General features: G+C 37.0%; 4 protein-coding genes across 7 annotated transcripts; 1 reads left to right on the forward strand and 3 right to left on the reverse strand.

The window, feature by feature from the left end:
- The first annotated feature begins 266 nt into the window (after positions 1 to 266).
- On the forward strand, positions 267 to 3,582 carry LOC117628301 (F-box/kelch-repeat protein At5g42350-like). Its single transcript, XM_034360717.1, has 2 exons — positions 267 to 471; positions 1,412 to 3,582. Exon 2 carries the CDS (start codon positions 1,470 to 1,472, stop codon positions 3,210 to 3,212), a length of 1,743 nt encoding a protein of 580 aa, XP_034216608.1. The 5' UTR covers positions 267 to 471; positions 1,412 to 1,469; the 3' UTR covers positions 3,213 to 3,582.
- A 374-nt stretch (positions 3,583 to 3,956) lies between these two features.
- LOC117627620 (U-box domain-containing protein 43-like) lies at positions 3,957 to 8,520 on the reverse strand. The gene is made up of 4 exons (XM_034359779.1): positions 8,059 to 8,520; positions 6,695 to 7,266; positions 6,298 to 6,607; positions 3,957 to 5,754 (listed from the first exon to the last, which is right to left on the reverse strand). The coding sequence occupies exons 2-4, from the start codon at positions 7,247 to 7,249 to the stop codon at positions 4,178 to 4,180; spliced, it is 2,442 nt and encodes an 813-aa protein (XP_034215670.1). The 5' UTR covers positions 7,250 to 7,266; positions 8,059 to 8,520; the 3' UTR covers positions 3,957 to 4,177.
- A 1,732-nt stretch (positions 8,521 to 10,252) lies between these two features.
- Positions 10,253 to 13,501, reverse strand: LOC117627785 (uncharacterized protein At5g43822). Of its 4 annotated transcripts, XR_004585833.1 has the most exons (8): positions 13,311 to 13,501; positions 13,054 to 13,172; positions 12,477 to 12,659; positions 12,133 to 12,189; positions 11,588 to 11,652; positions 10,788 to 11,150; positions 10,607 to 10,687; positions 10,253 to 10,441 (listed from the first exon to the last, which is right to left on the reverse strand). XR_004585833.1 is itself a non-coding variant. In XM_034360025.1 (6 exons), the coding sequence occupies exons 1-6, from the start codon at positions 13,440 to 13,442 to the stop codon at positions 11,107 to 11,109; spliced, it is 600 nt and encodes a 199-aa protein (XP_034215916.1). In that variant the 5' UTR covers positions 13,443 to 13,501; the 3' UTR covers positions 10,732 to 11,106. The 4 variants fall into 4 exon arrangements, 1 of the variants encoding a protein (XP_034215916.1); XR_004585832.1 differs by lacking the exon at positions 10,253 to 10,441 and having other exon boundaries at positions 10,548 to 10,687; XR_004585834.1 differs by lacking the exons at positions 10,253 to 10,441; positions 12,133 to 12,189 and having other exon boundaries at positions 10,548 to 10,687.
- A 758-nt stretch (positions 13,502 to 14,259) lies between these two features.
- On the reverse strand, positions 14,260 to 22,958 carry LOC117627375 (actin cytoskeleton-regulatory complex protein pan1). The gene is made up of 13 exons (XM_034359445.1): positions 22,575 to 22,958; positions 20,911 to 21,979; positions 19,572 to 19,790; positions 19,262 to 19,488; positions 18,367 to 18,441; positions 17,552 to 17,623; positions 17,374 to 17,472; positions 16,595 to 16,666; positions 16,397 to 16,511; positions 15,806 to 15,874; positions 15,331 to 15,625; positions 15,096 to 15,171; positions 14,260 to 15,002 (listed from the first exon to the last, which is right to left on the reverse strand). Exons 1-13 carry the CDS (start codon positions 22,707 to 22,709, stop codon positions 14,481 to 14,483), a joined length of 3,045 nt encoding a protein of 1,014 aa, XP_034215336.1. The 5' UTR covers positions 22,710 to 22,958; the 3' UTR covers positions 14,260 to 14,480.
- Between the last annotated feature and the right edge of the window lie 1,934 nt (positions 22,959 to 24,892).

The following is a 24,892-nucleotide window of genomic DNA, read 5'->3' on the forward strand; positions in this document are numbered from 1 at the left end:
AGTTATTCATTTTTAAAATTAATGTTAGACCAAAAAATAGGATTGATGGGTCCAAATAAAATTACCCTAAAATTAAGTGTGATAAGCAAAAATATGGAGGAAAAATCTACTCATTATATTCCCTTTTTAGAATTTGATAAATGAAGTGGATCAAGTGAAAGGCCACGTCACTGTACTAAATGCAGCCCCGACCACGACCACAACCTACCATCTAAATATTCTTTATTAATTAATTAAATTCCCATTATAAATTAAAAAAGATAAACAAAATTCAATTAATCTTTTACGATTTCTTTTGATTAAAAAATTCGAAATATCGAATTTCATAATACGAGAATCTCATCAGATTGAGCCTCCTCCTTTTTCTCTCTCTTTACCTTCTTCTTCTCTATTGTTCAATCTTACAGCTCACCTCAGATCGCTCACTGCAACAGTGCTTTTCTCTGCTTAAGGCAAAGCACCTCTGCGTTTGTAAGTTTTTGCCTTTTCATCTTTGTCTTTTGCTTTTCAATTTATTCCAAATTAATCGATTCGAACGTGCCTCTTTCCAATTTACTTCTCCTTTCTTTCTATTTCTCTTTGTTTCTCGGCAACCAAACATATGGCTTTTTCGTTTTTCATTTCTGTTTACGGGGTTCGCATTCGTATCTCAAAATGTTGATCTCATTAGGGTGCTGATTCCAGTGAGTTGCTGCTTTTTGCTTCTCTTTTATTTTCTCAATTATCGGCAACCAAATGGACTACATATCTTTTTCTTTATTTATTATTATTATTTGCTCTTTCATTTGGATTTGAATGTTATTGGATCATCTAGTATTTTAAAATTATTAATTCATGATGATTTCGTCTTCTTGCTTTCTATTTGTTCTGTTTTAGTGTAATTTTTAACTCCTCCTATGTGGAATTTGTCAGAATGTGTTGTTACACCCATAGTTTATTCTGAGCTAGTTCTTTGCTCTGTGTTTGGTTGCCGAGAAAACTGATGGTAAAATCCGGAAAGGGCAAAAGTAATTCTTAATTTTAATCTTTGACTTATGTTTGTTTTATAGTTTTTGTGCAAGCTTTAAGTATATGTCTCCTTTGGTTTTTTGGGTTCTGAGATGGAAATGTGTTTATGAGGATTCTTGTCCTGAGGTCCAAGGACTTCAGTGGTTGTACAATACTGAGTTTCGTTTCAGAAATAAAATTTCTTTTCATGTAGCCTAAAAGGAATAACATTTCCTTTTACTTTCAAGGATATAGTGTTTAACAACCCCAACCATATCTTGAATATGCTGCACATGGTTTCATTGCTCTTATTCCATTTACATTTTGGGATTGCCATAAATATATGGAGATCTGTGTTTTAATTCACCCTTCTGGGCTTGCACTCTTGATTATTATCTTATGCTTATGATTTTGCTTCTATTAGGGTTCATGACATTGGTAAGACAGTGCATGCCTTTGAGTGCTAATGACTATAGAACAGAATGTATTCGGAGGGACTCCCTGGTGAAGAATCTCTTCGCCAAGATTTTGAAGCTTTGAGTGTTTCAAAGCGTCTGATGAGAAGTGTTAGCCAGAAGTTGAGGAAGAAGAATCAGAGACCTGGAGGAGAAGAGGAGGATGATGCCAGGGGAATATCTTTGAGGTGTCTTACTCTGTATGGTAGGGGTGGGGGTTGCAAAGTAGGTGCTGACACAGGGGATGATTTTGGGGATCCGAGTAACCGGAGGAGGTCAAGTGCTAGCGATGAAGGCAAGGGATACAGACCGATATGTGGTACCGAGGAATCTGGAATGGACTGCTTCTCGTATGGGGTAAGGGAGAGATTTTGGAAGAAACATAACAGAAAGGATTTTGAGCTTGAAGAATCAATAAGAAATAGCAGAATGCACATATTTCTTCCAGATGACATATTGGAAATGTGCTTGGTGAGGCTCCCGCTAACCACTCTCATGACTGCACGCCTTGTATGCAAGAAATGGAGACACTTGACTACTACTCCTCGGTTCCTGCAGATGAGACGGGAAGGCTCACATCAGAATCCGTGGCTGTTTATTTTTGGTGCTGTTAAAGATGGTTATTGCTCTGGTGAGATTTATGCATTGGATGTGTCTCTAAACCAATGGCATGTGATAGGTGCTGATATTCTAAAGGGGAGGTTCATGTTTTCTGTTGCTAGTATCCAAGATGATATTTACATTGTTGGTGGTTGCTCAAGCTTGAACAACTTTGGGAGGGTGGATAGGAGCTCATTTAAGACACACAAGGGGGTAATGCTGTTCAGTCCCTTAACTAAATCTTGGCGTAAAGTTTCACCTATGAAGTATGCAAGATCAATGCCTATTTTAGGAGTTTCTGAGGTCACTTCAGATTTTTCCACCAGTCAGAGTTATCAAAATCGCCAAGATAGACGTATTCCCAGATCACGGTTAGGTGGAGTGTCAGATGTTTATGAAGATCCTCACAGGCTTTCTCTTAGGCGTCAATGCAGATATGCTGTTGATGAAAATGAGTCTTCGTTGTTGCCTAATAGAAAGTCATATAAATTTATAAAGCAGAAAAGTGATCACTCATCCATGAAGAGTCATAGAAGGTTTGTGATCATTGCTGTAGGCGGTCTTGGATCATGGGATGAGCCTTTAGATTCTGGAGAAATATATGATTCTGTCTCTAAGAAATGGACAGAAATTCAAGGGTTGCCTGTGGACTTTGGGATTGTTTGTTCTGGAGTTGTTTGTAATGGGATGTTTTATGTTTATTCCGAAAGTGATAAGCTCGCAGGATATGACATAGAAAGGGGTTTCTGGATTGGAATCCAAACCTCTCCTTTCCCACCCCGTGTTCATGAATATTACCCAAAATTAGTATCTTGTAATGGCCGGCTTTTCATGCTCTCTGTCTTCTGGTGTGAAGGGGATGGTCAGATAGGCCGGAGAAACAAGGCTGTTAGAAAAGTATGGGAGCTGGATCTCATGTACCTTAACTGGACCGAGGCCTCAGTGCATCCTGATGCCCCAATGGACTGGAATGCTGCGTTTGTAGCAGACGGGAACATGATATTTGGCATTGAGATGTTCAAAATATTTGGTCAAGTATTGGATTTTTTTACTGTATGTGATGTGTCTGATATGGAGATGAAATGGAGTCATATCTCAAGGAACCGTGTAACTCATGAACTGGATGCTTCTTCGTGTTCGACTAAATCAATGGCTGTACTACATCTGTAAGTGCACAGCTTGTAAAGTTCTCCGCGCATTGTAATTCGCAGAAACAGAAAATTACACGCATGATCTTGAACTCTCACTCACGAGCACTTTGGGCGTGCCTGCTACTGGCAAATTTGATGTTGAATCCTCCCGGTGTAATCATTTTGTATCCTGGTGTAGATTTGAATGGAGGTTCTTAATAAAAACCCCGAATAGAGAGATAAGGTATGCTCATGTAGTCTTGGATGTTATTTGTTCACCAACATTCATAAAATTGATTCTGTAATTTATGTCTCCCCTATGTTAATTGTTTCCACCTCATGTGTTGTAACTATATTGAATTTGGTCCTGCTGTTATTATTTCTAAAATGAGCATCAACATTTTTGGGCACTTTCAAGCCTTCTAAAATTTTAGCAGGGTTGGGTTCCCTTTGGCTCTGGTTGTCAGCGGTGCAGAATGCATGCTGGATGCATGGAGATGGAGCATTCTGATTCCGATCCGTTCAGTGATATGCATAGCCTGCTAACAAAATATTTGCTTTATACAAACAATTTTTATATATTTATTGGTTAATTTTTACCGGTCCATTCTTATCGTTATCGCTATGTAGTGCTCATATAATCAAAACGAGTTTTAAATCTCAGGCATCAATCAAAGCATGTTTTGATGACATGGGGGAGATCAGAACTTCATTTTAAAGATCAAAAGAGATACCAGCCTCTGAAACAGATGGTAAACCAAGATTATTAAGTTTACTAAAAAAATTATCTTAGAAAGCATAAAACAAATTTAGAATTTAATACCCAAATGCTACACAAAAACAAATGCCACACAAAAGGCAGTTCATGAGCAGAACAGAAAGTTGATGGACAAATCATCCTTAGAAACAATGAACAGCTTTCAAAACAAATGAAAAATCAGTATACAATATATACCCTCCATTTGCAGCTTGGCAAACCATAACAATACAACCAGTGGAAGATGCCTATCCTACGTTTGGAAAGACACCAGAGAAGTTTGGTAACCTGTCAACATGCTTCAGGGCACGTTCAGCAATCTGTCGGGTTCGATAGTCAGCATGCTGGAAGGCATCTACAAGTGCAGTACTGACATTTGGATCTCCAGAAACTTCATACGCTATCTCATCACTCCGCAATAGTCTCTCAACTACCCAGACTGCCCTCCTCCTCAGGTTCTCTGTCCGTTTCTCTAATAGCACGTCAAGAATAGGTTTCACCCCCTCTGCCTCACACAACAGCATAACACCTTGTTCGATATCAACCCCATCATCCAACAAAGTAGAGAGTGCTGCAAGTGCTGCTTCAACCACCTTCTCATTTGTGTGGTCAAGAAGAGCCACCAATTTGTCCACTGCCTTTCCCTCCAAGAGACAAAAACTTTCTTTAAGTGAACATGTCCCGCGGTGGAGCCGACACAATCCATTTATGGCAGGTTGTTGGCTAAAACACGGAAAGATTGAGGCACAAAAACCGGGTGCAGGCAACTCAGGCAATCTTGTCAAATTTTTGGATTCTTGTGATAAGTTCTCCAATGCTGTGGCAGAACTCATCTGTACATTGTCCAGTCCATTGGTTTGTAGAAGTTCAATGAAGAGTTCAGCAAGATTAAGCTCACGACACAGTGCAATTGCATCTTGCTCATCAGCTAACACAAGTGTAACCCTTGCTAGAACCCGTACAAGTCCTTCTAGAAATGGTGTCACAAAGCGACCGCCCTTACTCACCCCTTGCCGGATCTTAACTACTCTGGAATACACCAGCTTAAAGGCACCATCATCTAGCATCTGCCGGGCGAGGCCTAGATCCCTCTCCGGAAGTTCAGCTAAGAGGCCGATGGCTGCTGCTTGTTCATCAGTGATTGAAATATTTTCTGATATGACTTTAATTAGGCTGCCAAGTTGGCCCACTGTGCCACGTAGGGCATCAGCTAGTTCCTGACCAACATGTGGGGAGAGGTTCTGGAGAAGTTTAATGGAAGCCACACGCAATTCCTTTTGTGGAGCCTCAATAAACTGCACCAAACTAATAATGGCACCAGAGCTCTTAATGGCGGCAACGACACTAATAACAGTAGAAGGAGAGAGAGTGAGTCCAACAAGAACTTGGAGAAGCTTGCTCTCAATTGCTGGGCCAGTGTTGCTAATGAGATGTAGTAGGTTATGGACTATGTCTTCTGAGACTAGTGTCTGGTGATCAGGTCCAACCAGGATGGAATCAAAATCATAGTCTGAGTTAACGACATTAGCAAGAATTGTTGCAGCAACCTCTTTCAGTCGCATAGGAAGCTGATTAGTCCCAACAGTAAAGAGATCTTTGACCAGAGACGGAAGTATTCCTGCCTCTATCAGCACCTTGGCACTCGCCTCACAAGATGAAATTTGGTTGAGAGCTTTCAAAGTAGCTTCTCTTGACTGCATATTACCACTCCTCAAGATATTGATCAAAGATGAACCCACACTTTTAGCCACTAAGACCTTTATATCATTGTCCAAAACTAGCTCACCAAGGAAATTAGACATGGACAGTTTGGTTTCTGGAGGGCCTGCAATCATATCATCAAGGAAAATAAGAGTTGATGCTCAACACATTAACCAGAAACATATTGTGTTTCTTTTGAGAAATTTAAAAATGAGTATCTAGGTTTAAATTACCAAAATAAGAAAAGAGAAGTATAGCTCAAACTTATGCAAAAAGTCCATTAGGAATATCTGAATTATCTGCTCAATAGACAAGCCCCATGAACTACAATAATCCAAAGGGGGAGAGATGTATTAATGTGTACTAGAGTTTAGACCAAGAAGTAAGCAAAGACTAGACAACTACATTAAGTATTATAGTAAACAACAAATGGAAATTTGCACATAAATACGATGAATTGACTTAGATCAAACACCACAGCAGAATATAATTCAACACGATTTTTTTTCCTTCTCAAACAAAGACAATAAGAATGGTTATTTTCCACATTTGCAGCCACGTGGCCCACGTCTAAATGTGAAAGAAATTAACCAAGGAGCATTGGCTGTTTGGCTACGTTACTTTTAGCAACATGCTGAGCAAAGTCTAAAGATAAAAGTGCAAGTACCTTCACGAATTTGTGTCAGAAGAGGCTGCAGTCTACCATTTTCAGCCATCTGTCTCACATTGTTCTCAAACTTCTCCAGATTCTCTAAAGTTTTTTCAGCATTCTCAACAGTCAAAATGTTATCTGATTTGCTGGTTGTCATTCCAACCAACATAAGAATCGCTCCATTAATTGAACCAATCTTCTCACATAAGGCTTCAGATTTGGACAGCTCATACAGCAAAGAGACAGCTTCCTCCCTCTCTTTGGATTGCTCGTGAGACAAGAACTTCACTATAGTGCGTACAGTATCCCCATCAGCCAATATTTCCTACGACCAAAGAGAACTTAATACAAGGTCCTAGATGCTCGTAATTTCATAGAAAATGAACAGAGAATAAGAAAAATCTAGTACTACCTTATTATCTGAATCTTCCTCCACCACGGTTTTAAGGGTTTCCAAAGCTTTACACCTTACTTTACGGCTGCCATTCTTCAACATGTCAACTATCATGGGTATCAGCCCTGCATTGCGTGCAACATGCTTATTTGATCTGCTTTTCTGGCAGATTTGCTGGACATACTTCAAGGCCAAAAGAACTTCACTTTCTGAGCTGCTCGGATTCAATGACTTACGAGCCATATCAAGCTGAGCAGCTTCATTCCTAGCATTCCACTCTTCAATGGTGTTCCTCAAAGCTATGCTAGGCTTTAGATCAGCGGTTTTTAATTCTTTTAGTGTCAGCGGGCAGACCAACTTTCTTCCACTCTCCTTGCATTCTCTGAACCACTTTTCAATTGCTTCGCGCTCAAATGTTTGCCCATTTTCTAAGGTAACAGGATCACGCATAACTAGCTTTGTTAAAGGGCAAAAAAATGCATCATAAATAGGTTCAATGTGCAATCTCTCAAATTTATAGCTGTCATCTGACTGGCTACCAGTGTCATAATTTCCATGCCAACTTTCAGCCATCTGACCTAAATCTCCTACTGCACCAAAGTAATATAGCATAAGGTTAAGTAACATACCAACAATCATAAAACAAGTGGTTAAACTAAACTAATTCTGAAATTAAACGAGAATCTAAAGGAACTGGTGAAAAGTGTTTGGGAAGTGAACTGAACATTCTTCAAACCCCATTCCAATGTAAAAAGTATACAGCAGCTTTTGTATTGTATGAATGTTCTAGAAAAAATTATAAAAGAACAGGTCAATGAGACACCAGAATTTCAAAGCCAGAATCAAACATTCCAAATCTCCTATATCAGGCAGATCATTAAAACTATTATGTAGAATCACAACTGTATGTGTTTGGGTTAAAGTTGGTAGGGAAGATGTCGATGAAACGCCAATGGCTTGATGCAGTTTTATGGAATACACGCGCTGGCACAATATTGGAATTTGATTACCCAGTTCAACTAAAGTGGTAGAGACCAAAGTAAAAATACACAATAAGAAAGATAAAGCGCAACAAGTACTTACCCAGTTAGAATGTGGTCTAAGAAACTGCAAATTAAGCTATGTCATAGGGTGGATACAGATTTATTATTGGTCAAAGCAGGTTTTGATTTGATTCGATTTGAATAATCTGATGCCTAGGTGTATACCTTCCAGGTAATTCAGATAGAATTAACAAACATTTATATAGTTGCTAATGAAGACCATGTCTAATTAAGTTTTGATCAGGAGCAACCCAGAAAAGCACAAGGAAATATATGCAAGAAAATCATCAATTAAAGAAAGACGGGATATTATTATAGGATATATGAACAGAAGCATACCTTGGCCTGTGTTTCTGAGTTATGGACTTATAGTCAAAGATGCTTTGATTTGAGAGAATCCCCAATTCAGGTCAAAATTTGCTCAGAAAACTTGAGGGGTTGCATAAGGATTGGGAAAAGCATGAGCAAACACAAAGTTCATCTTCTTCCATGGAAAAAACACAAACAAAAAATTCGACTTTTCTAAGAGGAAATAGAATTGGGGTTTTCTTTATTTTTTTTTTCTTCCTCTTGTAAGTTGTAACTTGTGATTGGTGATGATGATGTTGTTTGAAGTATGAAGTTTGATGATTTGAGAAAGGAGAGAGAAAAGCCAAAACCCCCCAAAAAGGGCTTGTGGGTTGAGCTGAAGGGCAAAGGCAAGAGAGAAACAAACAGCATCAATAAGAACAAAAATATATATATATATATATATATTATGAGACAATTCATTTTTGATATTTTGTATAGAAGAAATGAAGAGAGAGAAGGTTGACTGAATGAGAATAGTCATCTCTGTCTCCCAGACTCTCTCTCTCTAAACAATTTCTAGAGAGAGCGCGTAAGTGTGTGTTTCACCCGCCGCCGACCCCACTAAAAGCTTTCTAAACCAGGCTGGCGGTTCTACGACTACACCCGCGTACCAACTACTATTCAACCACCGGTTAAAACTTAAAAGTGAACATGCAGACGGCGACGTTTTGTATCTTTGTTTTTTTTTAAAAAAAAAAAAAATTTCAGGGGTTTTTTGGGAGACTTTGGAAAAAACCAAAGGGGAGAGAAATTTTTTAAAAGAAGCCAAAATGGACAAAATTGCCCTTATTTATTTTTTGATTTCCTAAAGAATCCTTTACATTTGCATGTCTTTGGTTTGAAAGTTAAGAGGTTTTTCTGTCTTTTTTGAAAAAGCTTTGGCTTTTTCCAAAAGTGAAAGTTTTTTTATGGGCAAAACCTAAATTTACTTTTTTGATATTTATTTATAAAAAGCCCTCTTCCTTTCTTTATGATTTATTTGTTGTTTTGCGTTCTTTGTGATTTATTTGTTGTTTGCCATGTCCATCGACAAGTAAATTTGGTAACAAATGCTTTCACAAGTGTAGGGTGTATTCAATTAAAATTTTAAAAGATTTTAAAGAAGTTTAAAAATAGGGTTCTTCAAGAATTGAGATTTTAAAATTCTGGATTTATTCAATCCAAATTTTTTAAACTCCATTTAAATTTGGATGTAAATGACTTTAAAATACTCCATAAAAGTTTTAGTGTATTAAGAAACACATTTATTTTAAAGGAAATACAAAAGGTTGTGAATTTCGTTTGATTTTAGACTAATTTTATGCCATTACAATTTTTTTTATTCTTAAGATATTATTTCACCACCTCTATTACCACCATCTTGTCATGGCTATTAATACCCCCACCCCCACCATCACCCTTGTTGTCACCACCACCACCACCACTGCTACAACGCCTACTACCCTACCACCCCCGTCTATACTACTATCACTAACATCAAACATGATGTCCCACCACTATGACAAGATTTCAACAAATTTCATCAAAGTATGTGTGGAGTTTAAAAAAAAGTCAATTGAAATCCATATAATTCTAACTACTTTAAAAACTTAATTGAATCATGATCAATTCCAACCTTCCATTTGGTTATGTAATTTTCCTTTTTCAGTGATTTGTAATTATTTTTGCGGAATAGAAATCTGACATGGATCCTCATTGTATTTTCTTTCGACTTCAAAAAATAAAAAAATAAAAAAAAATTTCTCGTGCTTTGGACGGCAGGACCACAGGTCAAATTTTGTATTTTTTTGCCTTTTGTCAATGGTCCGGTGGGATTATGGAAACTTCTCACTGAATGACAAGCTTTCAAGTGGTGTGGCGGTCAATCAAATTTCAAAACTTGTTTCAAGTGACAAGTGAAAACATCCCATAACTGACAGTCTCATCGGTCCTTGGTAGACATCTGTCCATAAGAGAAATAAAAACGAGTGTTGCAGAACTATACCCTCCCGTCCCATGGAAGTTTTTCTCGCATCGATGCCATCAGGCAACCCAATAAGCAAAGAGGTGAAGAATGAAGACAGGCCATCAATTTGAGCACATTTTCACTTTGCCTCGGCTTCACACTGCATGATTATACAATTACTTGAACTTAAGCGAGCAACTTTATGCATGGGATCTAATGACAAGCTAGCTAGCTACGTTGAGGAAATTATGGATTTCATGAAATTAAGGAAGGTACTTGCTGAAAATGGAAAGTAGACTTCAAAATTAAAATCTGTAACTGGACGGCAAAACGACAAGCTAGGTCGTCGCAAATTGCAATTCCTGACCCGTAGATGGAAGTAACCATGATACACTTCTACTCAACCCCAAACCGAGTTTAGTTTGCCTGGGAAGGAAGGAATGCCAAAATATCATCCCACACCTAACTAATATCCTTCTCAAAACTATAAGTTAAACCTCTTGGCAATATGACCCAAAAAAAAAAAAAACCCTCTTGGCAAAAAGACTCTTCAGGTTAAACCTGCTGGAGTAATTCTGAGACGGCACTTACCGCTCATGGTCTGCAATAAAAAGCAGCTAGGGCCAGGGGCCTAAAAATTTGGGGAGGGTAGTTGATCCCCAGCCATCCATGCTGCGCCGAATATTTTAATAGAATCATGAGAAATGTCTACAAAATTGATATTCTCATTATGTCTCCTACTACTATATCAATTGGGCACAGAAACATTTACCTCAATAACATAGATTGAAAGGATCCAGAAGTTCACACACATCCCTTCTTCGGGCACAAACAACAATAATAATTAACTTCAATATTCCAACCTTCTGCTGCATCACTTCCATGAATGTACAGGTAAGTTCGAATTTTCTTTGAATTCTCCCTCTTGTGCACTTCCAAATATAAAACGTTGCCGGCACCTTTTGAAGTCTCAACACCAGAGTTCAGGCATCCAACTGTCATCACTCATCGCCCATACAGAACACCAAGAGGTTTCAAACTGCTTCCCATTTCCAGAGCTACGAAGTTTGCGGCCAATGTAACAGAAAAGATCAACAAATTTCTTCTGCAAATATGATATCAAAGATGAATTGAACTGCAAACAAAAATTTTACCAGTCAGGGGATGAGTTTAGCACTTCAATATCATCAGTAAATGTTAAAATAGATGCCAACTACATAAAATAAACAATTACCGAGAAGACAACTACAAAAATTAAGTAATTATCAAAGAGAAAACAGAATGAGATAACCAGAAGTGTGGATATTATAATCACGTTGACCATAAAAGTTAGGTGACTGGCTAACACCATTTTTCATATACATATTAAAGGTGTCACCTAGATAAATCAGCACCAAATATCAAACTAAGTAGGATGAAGGTTTCAATTTTGATTCCATATCAACTAACTCTTCAAAAAACAGCCATAACACAAAATCTTTATGCTCAAGAAAAGATTACAAATGGCTCAACTTAGCATATTTATGTGAAAATATTGTTATAATCTTCCACATGTTATACAATTTTTCTTACCCTCCTCATTCGGTATGTTAGGCTGATCAACCAAGAGCTGCTGAAGCGCTCCCAAATCACTCGCACTGAAAAATTGATTATTCAGGATAAGCATACCATTGTTATGACACCATGGTAAAACCATAGAACTTAAATCAATCTTAAAAAAGAAAGAAAGAAAAGAAACTTCTTGAAATAAAACCATGGTAAAAGATGGGTTATGCATCTGCAGATTACAGCTAAGTTCCAAAATATGTAAAATTTATAGCAGACGGAGTCTAAATAAAGCTCCAGTCTACTAATCCCCACCGTCCGCCAATCCCAGGCCCAGAAAGAAATAAAATAAAATAAAAATAAAAATGGATTGGACAACCTAGATGGGTGTTGGTATTGACAGTTCATCCTCCCTCGACATTGACATGGTAAAGAAGAATAAGAATAATCTATTATAAAGAACATCTTCCAGACTACCGTAGACTCCCCTCAAATTCGAACGGATCAAGTTCCTAAACAAATCAGAAAGGTGAAACTAGCAGTTCTAGTTAGAAGACATGTACCTCACACACCTGGGTTTAAAGGTAAGTGCTGAGAGTGCTGAAACCAATGATGATTTCAAAAGGTACCTGACAAAGGAGGGAATGAAAAATGAAAAATATGCATGAACTAGGTTAAAGTGATCTTGACCCATAATATATAACCAGAAAACAAGTTCAATTATACTGGTTTGTGTGTGTGTGTGTGTGTGGGAAGGAGAAGGCCAGATATATCTGCAGCAATTTAGATTAACTTTCTCATATACCAACGCCAGAAGTGACAGGAACTATAGGAATGAAATCTGGCAACACCTTATTTGACATTTTAAAGCTAACAAGGAACACATTTATCATTTACGACATCGAAAATTACATACTCAGAGCAATGCATGTCCTGAAGAAGCATAAGCCCATCTAAGCAATCTGCAAGACGGGGTTTTACACCAACTCGTTGCTGCAGTTGTTTTACAGTCAGCTGATTAGAACCACCACCCTTCACCATCTGCCTACCATCACGATGAATCTTCCCAAGAGACAATACAATTCCATGAAACTCTTCCCTGAAATTAATAACATAAATTCAAATTTTTCTTCTTCCTTTCTTTATAAGAAATATATATTGCAAAATGGCAGGCTTAAGACAGTTTCATGAAATTTTAAATCCTATTTAAAAATGACTACTGCGAATACTTAAATGCAGATGAGCACCGTGGTTGCCCTGTAAGAATAATTGAAGTTAAATACAATAAACGCATGAATTACAACATGAATAAAAGCAGAGTTATCGATTGATTCTTACTCAGCCAAGAGTTATCGTTCTAATACGATAATCATAACACGTGATTAGGCCAACTGACATAAGTCATCTTACATGCCCCATAATTTATCATTAAAATAAAAATTACAATTAAAGAAAAGAAAAGAAAAGAAAAGAAAAGGAACAAAGGAACCTACATGGTTTTGTTCATGGAAAACAAGATTTTCCGCAACGACTCCACCTGCTTCGCCAGTACTGCCTCTTGAATACCAACAACGTCCTTCAAACGAACATACTTCTTGGAATCTAGGAGAATCTAATCACAACCCAACAACCCGAAATTCTAAATTAACAAATTTTTAGTTTTTTTAGTTTTAGTTTTTTTGTTAATAAAAATGATAATAAATAGAGTTTGGTGGCATCTGCAGTAGCAATTGGATAAGTAGAGCGAGACCTGCAACCTCTGGATGATGGAGGAGGCGTTCCTGAACTGTGAAATCAAGCGCGACTGAAGCGAGGACCAGCGGTCCATCTCGTCCCTGACCTTCCTGAACCTCTGCTGGTATTTCTTCACCATCGCCTCCATACCACACCACAAAGACAGACTCAAACAGTGACTCAAATCCAAACTAGGAGAGGGAGAGGGAGAGGGAGAGGGGTTAGCTGTTGGTTTGGTCCTACCCAATTATCCAGTTACGTTGGGTTAGGTTAGCTATGGCGTCGTTGGGCCCCCAATTCAGAAGTCCATTTTGCTTATTTTGGACATTGGCCCAGGCCTACCCTGCTTCTATAATGAGGGAGCAGTCATTCTATGGTGAGAATATCATATACGAACCATAGATGCGAACCTTCATATCAGTTCGACATTGCTGTGCTGTGAAAATAATCCAGATTTTCTGTGAGAGAAAGCAGTTTGACGTTTGATAAACATTTTGTTAAAAGTGTTGTTGGTACTGATTCCCGAATAATCAGAAAATAATTCTCTCATAATCATCAAACCCAGTGCATCTTCAAAACTAATTCCCACATAATCAGAAAATGAAGGCACCTCATTAGTTGTTTCCCCTATAGCTTTTTTTCACAATAATTTTTAACAATAAGTGATTTTTTCTCACAATTTACTAAACGAGTTGGACTTCCCAAATTTTTTTTTAAAATCACTTATTACCCAAAATAAGCAATGCTAAACGGGCACTAAGTGGGTATATTAAGTGGGTACATTGAGCAGTTCAATCTGGCCATCCAATAATGTAAAGATATATTATTGAACATAAATATTTTCGTTCCATATGAGTATTAAAGTCCCCCTCATTATATCATATCCCCTCATCATAGCCTCTCTGGTTGATAAATAGTCGATGACCAAAGTGTTGTGCTAGAATATGAAGTTCTGAGACAGACGATATTGGCTAATGGTACACCGGCTTGAACAAATAATGAATTTTCGTCAAATAATACAATACAACCAAACAAACAACAATAAAGGTGTCCAGCGATTGTTCTAAGCTATACATCACACAAAAAATTGGCTACAACAATGAACAACCCTCAAACAAATTGGGGAAAACATGTTAACAAATTGGGGCTTCTTGTGAAGGTACAATATAACAGATTGGATTGCCCATTAGAAAGCACTCCAATTATCAGATCCTTTCTTTGATGTTTGACTCTCAGATGAGACCTTGAATGGGCCAGACGAGCCAAATGGATCTGTCTCGTCAAAAGAAAATGCACTCTGGCCGAAATCTTTTGTGCTGTTTATGGAGTCAAACCTTGTGAGCTGCTCACGCCCTTGGCCAAAGTCCTTGCTGCTGCTTATGGAATCAAACCTTGTGTGGCCGAAATCTCTAGTGCTATTCATGGAATCAAACCTCGTGAACCTCTCCGGTTGCGAAGAAAACCCACCGTCATGCCTGCTGCTGCTGAAGGAATCAAACCTCGAGAAATTGTCAAAGTAGTGATCCCCAGCCTCGCTGTATCTTGGAGAGTTGCCAAATTTGGAGAGCGGAGTGCTAGGAACAGAGTCTTCAAAGAACAGGCTCTTTTTCTGAAAGGTGGTTTCTGCATGGGGGGATCCAGTTCTTACTGGGTGAAGACCAAAGTCATCTGATCCAAAGAAATCCCTATGCTTCTCAGAATCTGACCCCTGCAGGTTGACATCAAACATGGGAAATATCAATACATTTGGTGTAATCATTAATCAGGAGCTAGAATGGTGCTTCAGGATGTCCGGGCTCACCTTGGTGTTAAAACCCCACACGGAGTCGGTATCATCATTATTGTCAAAGGCGCCCCAGGTTGACTCATCAAAACTTCTGTCACCAGAAATATATCAAATCAGCAATAGCATGTAGATAGGGAGATGAAAGTGGAAGTTCGGGGAGAGAGAGAGAGAGAGAGAGAGAGAGAGAGAGAGAGAGAGAGAGAGAGAGAGAGAGAGAGAGAGTAAGTTAAGAATTGTATTAACCACGTACCCATGTGTTTCTGCGTCTGCTTCAAAACTTTTACCATAGTGCACGTCTGAGAACTCTTGAGACGGGCTTTCTGGAGCAGTCCTTCCAGCCGGACTGCCATTAGGGCTTCTTGCATATTCATCATCACCATGGGTGAAAGCAGATTCACTTTCAAGGGCATGTTCACCATTCCTTGACTTGCCATCAGCAAATGATGAATCAGGAGTAGAACTACGATCTGGGGAAGCCTTGTCTCTCTGAACAGATACAGATTGTGCTTTTGCTGAGGCATCAATAGTGAGATTATTGGCAAATCCTGAAAAAGTTTTGGCATGTCCATATATAAGAATGACTAAGTATTTATATAACATCTCTGTTGCTAGAGAATAATCACTAAGCAGCTACCTTGATAAAAATAAAAATAATAAATTAAAAAAAAATGACAATAGAAAAGCATAAGGTATAAAAGCAAGAAAATCTGTCACTATTGGCAAACCTTCATCTTCAAACTTATCCCAATCTTCATCCCAAACAGCTGCTCCATCTTGAATTCCAGGTTGCCAGCCTTAAGAATCATCGCATGCAACATGTCAGAACCACCAAAATACTAAGGCAAATTGTTGAGAGCTCATAATAAAGAGTCTTTATACAGACGTCAAAAGGTTAACTTCAAGCATAATGAGTAACACATTGAACAATATACAAAAGGTGTAAAATTGTAAAGCAACTTGGAATTTTCTTCCTTCAAACTTGCCCATCCACAGGGCCACATCGCACATTCACTACTTCTGAGGGCATTAAGGTTCTTATATGTAGATAACCTACATGGATATTTGTGTTGTGAATAAATAAGCAGGTAAGCTCAAGTCTTAAACTCAGTTGACTTAAGCGGGTTCATGAATGAGTTGGAAGATTAATATTGCACTTTACTGCATGTCTAATCCATGTTTCTTGCAAAGTTCAGTAAGAACCTTTATTAGCTACTATATGTATGATGTACTAGATTATTTGTATTCTCCTTCAATACGGATCAGTGCTTAAGTGAAAACATCCCAGAACAAAGGAAAAAGAATGAGTCTGTAGGTACCAATTGGGAGCTCAATTATTGCACTTGACTTCATGTTTAATTCATGTTTCTTGCAGCGTTCAGAAAGAGCCTTTACTAGCTCCTCAAGATCATATTGTATCCGATCAGCACGGACCTAGAGCAGACATAATGCATCAGTGACAGACAAATTTGCAGATAGTCACAGTATAACTCATCATAGCTAATGGGAAAGAGTACCTGAAGAATACCATCTGCACTACCTCCTTGCTCCATTTTAACAATTGCTTGATGCAATTCCATCTTCCTCTCCTGAGAATGAATCAGATCAAATATAAATCATGAAATCTAAGGTCATTCAACAAGGGTACACCCCAAAGTACTAAATATACTCATTAAACAAAAAATCACAAATACAGCAGCTATTGGGAAGAATTGAGTATGATTACTGACGTATGGATAGAGAAGAAAAAATGGGAGAAACAGCAGAAGAAAGAGCAGTACATATGATGCAGAATGCATATTATTAGTTTTCCTAATTCTACTTGGATTAGTTTTCCTATCTCTTATTAGTTAATTTGTTTCTTAAAGATTCCTTCTTGTTAAAAGGATCTCTTATTAGTTAATTTGCTTTCCTATTTCTTAAAGTTTACTTTTCCTTTTCCTAGATTAAAAAGGGTTTTGCCTCCATAAATAGAGTTGTTTGTAATCTTTTAAGGCAGACTTGATTAGTGATAAATTTCCTTACTTTAAACTCTCTGATTCCTTTCCTTTCCCTTCGTCTCTTCGATCTCTAATTCTTCTCCTCGATCCCTTATTTCTTCTTTGTTCTATTGCTCAAGCGTTTACTCTAACCTTAAGGGCTGTTTACTCTAAACCTACGGAATGTTCTACATCAACATATCTATGCACGCAACAAAAAACATGGTTGAGATCAGCACATGGCAAGTATAGTTATTACTTACTAGCTAATACCCAATAAAACATTCAGGCCATCCTGAAACAAAGAATATAAATACCTGAACTTCGCGAAACGTGGCCTCTTCAATGGTTAACTTAGATGCTATTTCTGCCACTTGTTTATACTTCTCCTCATATTTCTTAGCCAGAGACTCAGACTGTAATACCACTCGTTAACATAAATTAACAGGAAACCATGCTCATTAGTGGTACAATTCCATATTTATAAGAAAATACCTCACGCTTGTCTGCAATTGCCCTTTCTGTGATCTCATTTAACCTGTTATCACATCTGCTTTTATACAGAACCTGTAGCAATGACAAAAGAAAACTTAAGGGAGGCAGTGCACTATGACCATAATTCCACTGCTTACAAAACTTCTAACACTGTACAAGATAATTTTACATGAAATAGCTTAAGGTTTTCAATAGCTAATTAATACCAATAAGAAACATGGAGCCAAAGGCAATGCTACAATGCATTATGCCCCAAAACTTATAGGTTTTCAATCAGAAAGTCACTTTATGATTGAATCAAGGATCAATTGAGCCGGAAGGTAACCGTACACAGGTAGCAAGATTACAAAAATCACTTTCTATTTATCATTTTTTTTTTAAGGATTCTGCTTGATAAGAAACAAAAGCAAACTATGTTGACATGTGCATTCTTTCTGTATATACTTATAAGACTTTGTGTACTTAGCCTAGTATTTAGTTGTAATTAGCTGACTTCTAGTAGTTGCCTTTAGGCTTAATTCCTTTCCTTTTATCTGATCTGCTGTATCCTATTTATTTCCTCCTTTGAGAGAAGAATAACACTGCCAAATATTCTATTCCTTTGTCTCTAGTAAAACTCTTCACCCTACACTAAGATAATAGAATCACTACACACCCAATATAATGTCAAGCAGCATGAGCAAGGTCTATATTCTCACATCCCATTAGACAATCAGCATGTTCTATCCAAACAATCAAACTCAGCGGAAAGAAATTTAACAGTCGTTATTGAGAAATGACTAGAAGAAAAATAGCAAAAGTTCGAAGCTACTGACAAGTTCCTGCATTTTTGTCCGGTAGAACTCCATCTTCTCTCTTGAATCCAAAATCACATGCTCAGTTTGTTCAACCTACCATGCATTAAAGAATTCTTTCTTATCCCTTGGAAAAGCAAAGTAAAAACATAAAGTTGGAGAAAAATATAAACTTAATAATAAGAAACCAGACAAAGCACCTTATTTTCTCCAAACATATAAAAGTTCCGCCCTCATTAAAACCAGTAGATAGAAGTAGAAGAAGAATCGAGTAATCACAAATTCAAAAGCAACAAACTCTCAAATCCAAAAATATATCAACATCAATGATATTGCAGGAACAAAAACAAAAAATCATGGCTTCACTTTTGTGTAAACGAATATTACAAAGTTCAAAATGATTTTAAACAAACAGTAATTTCTCTGTCTCTCCTTGTTCGGGACATTGGACTGAACTGGACATTTAAAATGGACTGGATTTTGGAATCTAACTGCTGTCCAGTGTTTCATACAATATAGGACTGTACTGTGTATGATATTTCCCTGAGTTTGGTGTTCAGATAGGACACTAATTATAAATTTTATTTCAAATTTGAATAACTTTAACTTTCAGTAATAATACATACTAAATAGCTTATTCCATTTATTCCCATAAAAATCTGCTTGAAAGATGAGTTTATTGCATGGAAGAGGAAAAGGAAGGAGTCATGTTCGGGACAACTAGGTGCCTAACTTATTTATGAATAAATGCTTATCTGAGATTGCTAGATTATTTCATTATTTGTGATACCATACCAAACATGGGTGAGGGATAACAGTCTAATTTAATTGTCTCATCTTATCCTCATTCCCTCCCAATTGAGACTGCAGAAAAAATAAATAAATAAGAGAGAACTAAAATGACAAAGGAAATTGCCTTTTTCCCTGCATCTTTAGGCTCTTCAGGTTTTGAGTTAGATGAATCCTGCTTCCCATTATCAAGTTGGGTTGTACTCAAACCCTCCATCCCTTGCACTCTCAAATTCTGCTGATTTGGTTGCAATGCACCATCTGCCTGGGGGGTGCTTAACTGCATCGGTGGCCTCAAACCTGCAGCAGGTGCCATCATCTGGGAACCTTGCATCCCTTGATGTTGTCCAAAACCTAAATCCAAGGAGAACACGTGTCTAATCAGCAAATATCTAACAAGGAGAAGTAAAGGTAGAAAAAGCAACTCCAGCCATTACCAGGGTTGGCACTCCAAGCTGCATTTCCATATGGGACTTTGGGTTGACCTGTCATGGACAGCAGTGTTTCATCAAACATCACATTATGTGGGAGTGTGCCTGGAAGAGGGCGACCTTCCCTGTAACGTTCCATCAAATAGAGAGAAAAGCAAAACTCCCTCAAGGAAAGCATGCTGTCATTATCTTGATCAGACAAGTCCCACACCTGCTTTAAAACCTCTGAGAAAGGCAAAAATTGAAATTATTGAGCATTTGTAGAACCAAACAACGCCTTCACATAGATGGTCCAAATTCATGGAAAATCATAATAATTCCATCAACACCATCATCTTAACCAAAGATTTCACACATTACTTTTGATCTAAACATCAATATGATTTATTTCGTACCTTTTGCTCAATGAGAAAATGGGTAAGAATCTACACGATCGGACCTATGGGACTTAAGGAATGATGGGAGGGAATTTAAAATATAAAAAAAGCGAGAGGGGGAAATTATAATAATAATAATAATAAAGTAAATAAAAATGAAGTTGATGAGCCAAAAAGAATTAGTTTTGGCCACTATCTACCAAAATGTAAATCAAGGAGAAGTGTTTGACCCGTCCAATGACAAACACTTACATCATAGTAAAAGTAAATTGATACCCAATCATAGATGAATGCGAAACTGAATTGAATCAGCCAAATCACCATCAAAATGTAAACCAACATCCTGATTACTTGCAAAGACTTTACTGATTAGAAACCACAGTATGACCTACAGAATTTACCACTAATAACACCCAAAGATTTTTTTTTATTTTTTTTATTTTTTGATAGAAACATTGTATTGATAATCAAGAGGAAAAATCCTCGACCAAACAACAAGACCAAAAATAAAGAGTGTCTGACCTACTAAGATTGAAAATAATTCTGTAATTCAAAAACACAAAAAACACAAAACTTCACTTAAATCATCTTAAGACTGCCATCATGTCTCTCATGATGGTAGAGTAGTGATAGTCCTTGAACTGCCCCGAAACCGAAGCCCAAAGAGATGCCCAAAATTTAATTATATCCCATAATTCCTCAACCCTTACACCCAAGGATATATTTTAAATCAACCCCTTCACAGGGTCAATAATCAAGAGGTTCAAGTGTGATGTAGACATAAAATCTGAACTAAAACTGAACCATGAAACTCCAAAAAATAACCCTATTAAATACTGAATGATGGACTTGATTTTAAAACGAATTTACTAGGTTATTTATTCCAATTTTCAAATTGTTCAATCAAAGATGAGTCATCCAACCCAATGTATCATTTATGCTTTCTTTCAGATGGAAAAAAACTTTACCTCTTGGTAACCTCCAACTCAGAAATAGATTCCGTGCCTGGTCACCAGTGATTCTCCCATCTCTGTCAGTGTCTACTTCCATAAACACTTTTGAATATTTCTGAACATCAGATGGCTTCATCTTTGGCCAAGGAATCTGTGAATTTTCAGAAGTAGAGTTTCCTGCTCCAACTGAAACCCCAGATGATGCAAAAGAGGAAGAAGCTGGAGCTGATACCTGCTGACTATGGTTCAAGGGTCCCTGGGGCCGCTGAAACTGAGTGCCAGAAGGCTGCATCGTGAATGCACTCAGTGAATCAAGTGCACTAAGCTTACTGGAAGATTGGGGCCCACTGGAAACTGGCACAGTGGCTGATGAGTTGGGTGTACTTCTAGCAGAATATGTTGATCCAGAAGATTCCTGTTTTGGTTGAGTAGGGGTTGCAGAAAATAAATCACCTGAAAAAGCTGAATTGGATGCAAACCCATTTCCAGAAACAACTAATGCTTTGGATTCATTAGCTGCCGGCAGAGAAGATGTTGAAACTGGAGGTTGTGATTTTGGTGTAGCTGAGGGCACCGAAGGACTAAGCCCTCTGGGCCCAGCAGGAGGTGTACCAGTGCTTCCACTAAGCCAATTACTTGAGACATTTGAGTTTAGAACACTGGGAGCCCCCATACCACCAACACCCTGTGGTGGACGAGAATGGCTACCAGTAGGCATTCCAGTCGGTATGGCTTGAGGAGGTCTCAAGGACTGATTTTGCTGAGGCGGAAAATAATTCTGGTTCATAGTTGTATTAGGAACTCCTGGTCCTCTAAATCCAAAATTTTGAGATGTTGGCGGGGTTCCCATACCCATCTGTGGAGCAGAGGTGGCAGCCATTGGATTTGATTGAGGTGCAGATGTGGGCGGAATATTAATTTGTGGAGCAGGAATTTTTGCAGCAGCCGGACCATATAATGCAGCCTTGACAATATCCGGCGTTAGTTCTCTCTTACTCTGTGCCACAGTCACAAGTCTGAGAGCATTATAAAATTCTGGGCGACCAAGAAAACCAGTTTTGTTCTGATCAGCATGCATCCATATCTGCAACTCATAAACATACAACAATTTATCAACCAGAAATGCCATGCCAAATCAAAATTTAAATTTCAGAGGAAAAGATAAATCCAAAAATAAAAAGGGTAAATAGATTAAAGAAGTCCAAAAGGGTTCTATAATCAAGAGAAAATTGGACTAAAAATAGACATAAATGAAACATAGACAATTACAGCAGCTCCAATAAGCACAAGCATGAGCAGCATAAAAAAATCTGAACTCTCTTTTAAATTTTAATCATAAGCTGGCATAATAATGAGATGAAGAGCCCAGGACAGCATGTGACTAACTAACTTTGTACAGTGTTCACCGGTATCGACTAGAACAAATTAGAGATTCGTTTCCATGAGAACAAGGTCAGTTAATGTGAAGTTGGTCTATAGCAAATCCATCAACTCGTACTCTTCCTAGTTTTCGAATTACAGAAGTCATAGACTACTTACTATTTATGGTAATTGGTAATTGGTGACAAAGAAAGGCGAAGACATAGACATTAAATCTTATCAATCCAAAAATGCGCACACAGACAGAGGCTGATCTTTATATATATGAGAAAAAGCAAGAGAGAGAGAGAGAGAGGAACCTGAGCAAGAACTTGTTTGGGCAAATTGGAACCCTGAAAGAAAGCGACGGCTTCAGCTCCGCTGATCCTGCCATCTCCATCCAAATCTGCTCTCTTGAAGTAGGCTTCCAGCTGATCCGTATACGCACCCGCCATTTTCTTCCAATTTCTGACCAGAGCACCACCACACCCACTCAACAAAATCCGAAGCCCCAAATCAAATCAAACACATAAACAGTGTATATACGCACACACTACTTGAATCTCTCAAGAATTTCTTACAGAAACGATGGCAAATCGAATGCTAGATGCGTGGGATCGAGAGATTGTTGTTGCTGGTTGGATCGATTAAGAGGCGAAGAGAAATGTGGGTATTTATTTATTTTTATTTTTAAATATATAAAATATATATATATATATATATATATATAACAAAAGACAGAGAATAATGAAACATTCAAAATACCATAAAATGCCCTTAGTTAATCCAAATATTAAGAATTAAAATTATTAATTAAATGAGAATAATATGATAAATTCACACTTTTTATATTTAAAAAATTTAAATTAAAAGAAAAATTAGATAATGAATCCTATTTTTGTGAAACACTCACCCATTATTTTTTTAATTCTTAATTTTTTATTTTTTATTTATCTCAAATTGTAATTATATTTTTGGGATTAACATAACAATTTACTTGCCTTACCTCGATTTATGTAATAACTCTGCCAAAAAATTAATTTTATGTAATAACTCATTTAAGTCTCCCACTTTTTTCTTGTAAATCATCCTAATTTATTTCAGGCTCTTTATCACAAAATGTATTCTTGAAACTAACAAGTTGTGTCGTTTTTGTTTATCATTTTTTTAATATTTTAAAAATATATTTTTTCAGTTAATCCACATGACGTCATATTATTGGATGTGTAAGGCTTATATGTGTGTCCACAATAATCATAGATCCTCCGATGCTTGTATTCTCATGCCAAAAAATGCATAAACAACCACTTCTCGATATTTTAATGGTGATCGCAAGAACAATCAAAAGTTAAACCAACAAAATTGTAGATCATGAAACCTCTTAGTGAGGAACATTAACAATACAGTAAACGGAAAAAAAAGAACAACAAAAAGCTTGTTGAAATCTTCATTTCAAAATTGAAAATCAATGGTAACATTCTTACGACATCACAGATGTATTACACACAAAATTAGTTAAATATACAATTTAAAGTGTATCATATCTAAAACTTTAGGAAAATAGTGCATTTTAGTCCTGTCAACATTATCAATAGTAACATTCCTACACTTTTTCATATGTATAAAATGATGGTTCATATTTCTAATAAACCTAAGCAAGTGGACGGTTGAATTACCATCACATGATTATTGAAGTCCTGAATGCTTATGCAACTCTAAAAGCAAATCACATGTCCTAAGCCTTACTTCACATCCAGCAAAAATATTGAAAGCATCATAATAAAACACCTCATAAAGATCACCATTCCTCTACCCACTAAAATTTGTAAGTTTAATGAAGTAATTTATTATGTGAAGTGGATCTTTGTTTATTTATAAATGTACTCAAATAATTTTGAAAACCTTGTTTTTAAATTCAGTTTTTTTTTTTTAAAGTTACAACTCCTTGTTTTTGAATTGGGTAATCTAAGTGCATAACTAATATAAACTTCTCAATCATCGTGGGAATGACCTCGTAATTGTCCGACTATACTATTTTTTTTCTTCTGGTTTTTTTTTTCTTTTGTTTTTTTTTCTCTTTGTATTTGTTTAATCAAATTGTAATCTTATTTTGACTACATTAATTAAGATTGATTTTTGTTAAATTAATTGATTTTGATTCAAGTCGGCAACAATTGTACTTAATTGTAATATGAATAGATAACAATATTGATTAATTACAAGGGCATTTGATTGTCTAAATTTTTTATGAGCTTATACTCTTTTAAATATTGCACGTTCTCTAAAATAATCATGGATCCTCCACTGCTTGTATTCTCATCCCAAAATATGCACAAACAACTACTTCTCGAGATTTTAACGGTGATTGTAAAAACAATCAAAAGTTAAGCCAACAAAATTGTAGATTAAGAAACCTCTTAGCAAGCAACATTAACGATACATTAAAAGGAAAAAAAGAACAACAAAAAGTTTGTTCAAATCTTTATTTCAAAATAGAACATCAATGGTAACATTCTTACGACATCAAAAATGTGTCACACACAAAAATAGTTAAATCTACAATTCAAAGTGTATCATATCTAAAAATTTAAGAAAATAGTGCCTTTTAGCCCGGTCAACATTATCAATAGTATCATTC

Source organism: Prunus dulcis, chromosome 5 (assembly GCF_902201215.1).
Source record: "Prunus dulcis chromosome 5, ALMONDv2, whole genome shotgun sequence".
NCBI lineage: Eukaryota > Viridiplantae > Streptophyta > Magnoliopsida > Rosales > Rosaceae > Prunus > Prunus dulcis.

Bases quoted from the DNA above. Each gene is read 5' to 3' on its own strand.
- LOC117628301 (XM_034360717.1), top strand. From the start codon at position 1,470: ATGTATTCGGAGGGACTCCCTGGTGAAGAATCTCTTCGCCAAGATTTT.
- LOC117627785 (XM_034360025.1), bottom strand. From the start codon at position 13,442: ATGGAGGCGATGGTGAAGAAATACCAGCAGAGGTTCAGGAAGGTCAGG. The intron at 12,660-13,053 runs GTAGGTTCCTTT...TATTAATTTCAG, and splicing joins TTTTCCATGAACAAAACCAT to GGAAGAGTTTCATGGAATTG. The intron at 12,190-12,476 runs GTATGTAATTTT...CTCCTTTGTCAG, and splicing joins CAGGACATGCATTGCTCTGA to GTACCTTTTGAAATCATCAT.
- LOC117627375 (XM_034359445.1), bottom strand. From the start codon at position 22,709: ATGGCGGGTGCGTATACGGATCAGCTGGAAGCCTACTTCAAGAGAGCA. The intron at 17,624-18,366 runs GTCAGTAGCTTC...TCATTGCTACAG, and splicing joins GGACAAAAATGCAGGAACTT to GTTCTGTATAAAAGCAGATG. The intron at 15,172-15,330 runs GTACGTGGTTAA...TTCTGGTGACAG, and splicing joins GCAGACGCAGAAACACATGG to AAGTTTTGATGAGTCAACCT.
- LOC117627620 (XM_034359779.1), bottom strand. From the start codon at position 7,249: ATGGCTGAAAGTTGGCATGGAAATTATGACACTGGTAGCCAGTCAGAT. The intron at 6,608-6,694 runs GTAGTACTAGAT...CTTTGGTCGTAG, and splicing joins AGGAAGATTCAGATAATAAG to GAAATATTGGCTGATGGGGA. The intron at 5,755-6,297 runs GTACTTGCACTT...ATATGATTGCAG, and splicing joins TCTGACACAAATTCGTGAAG to GCCCTCCAGAAACCAAACTG.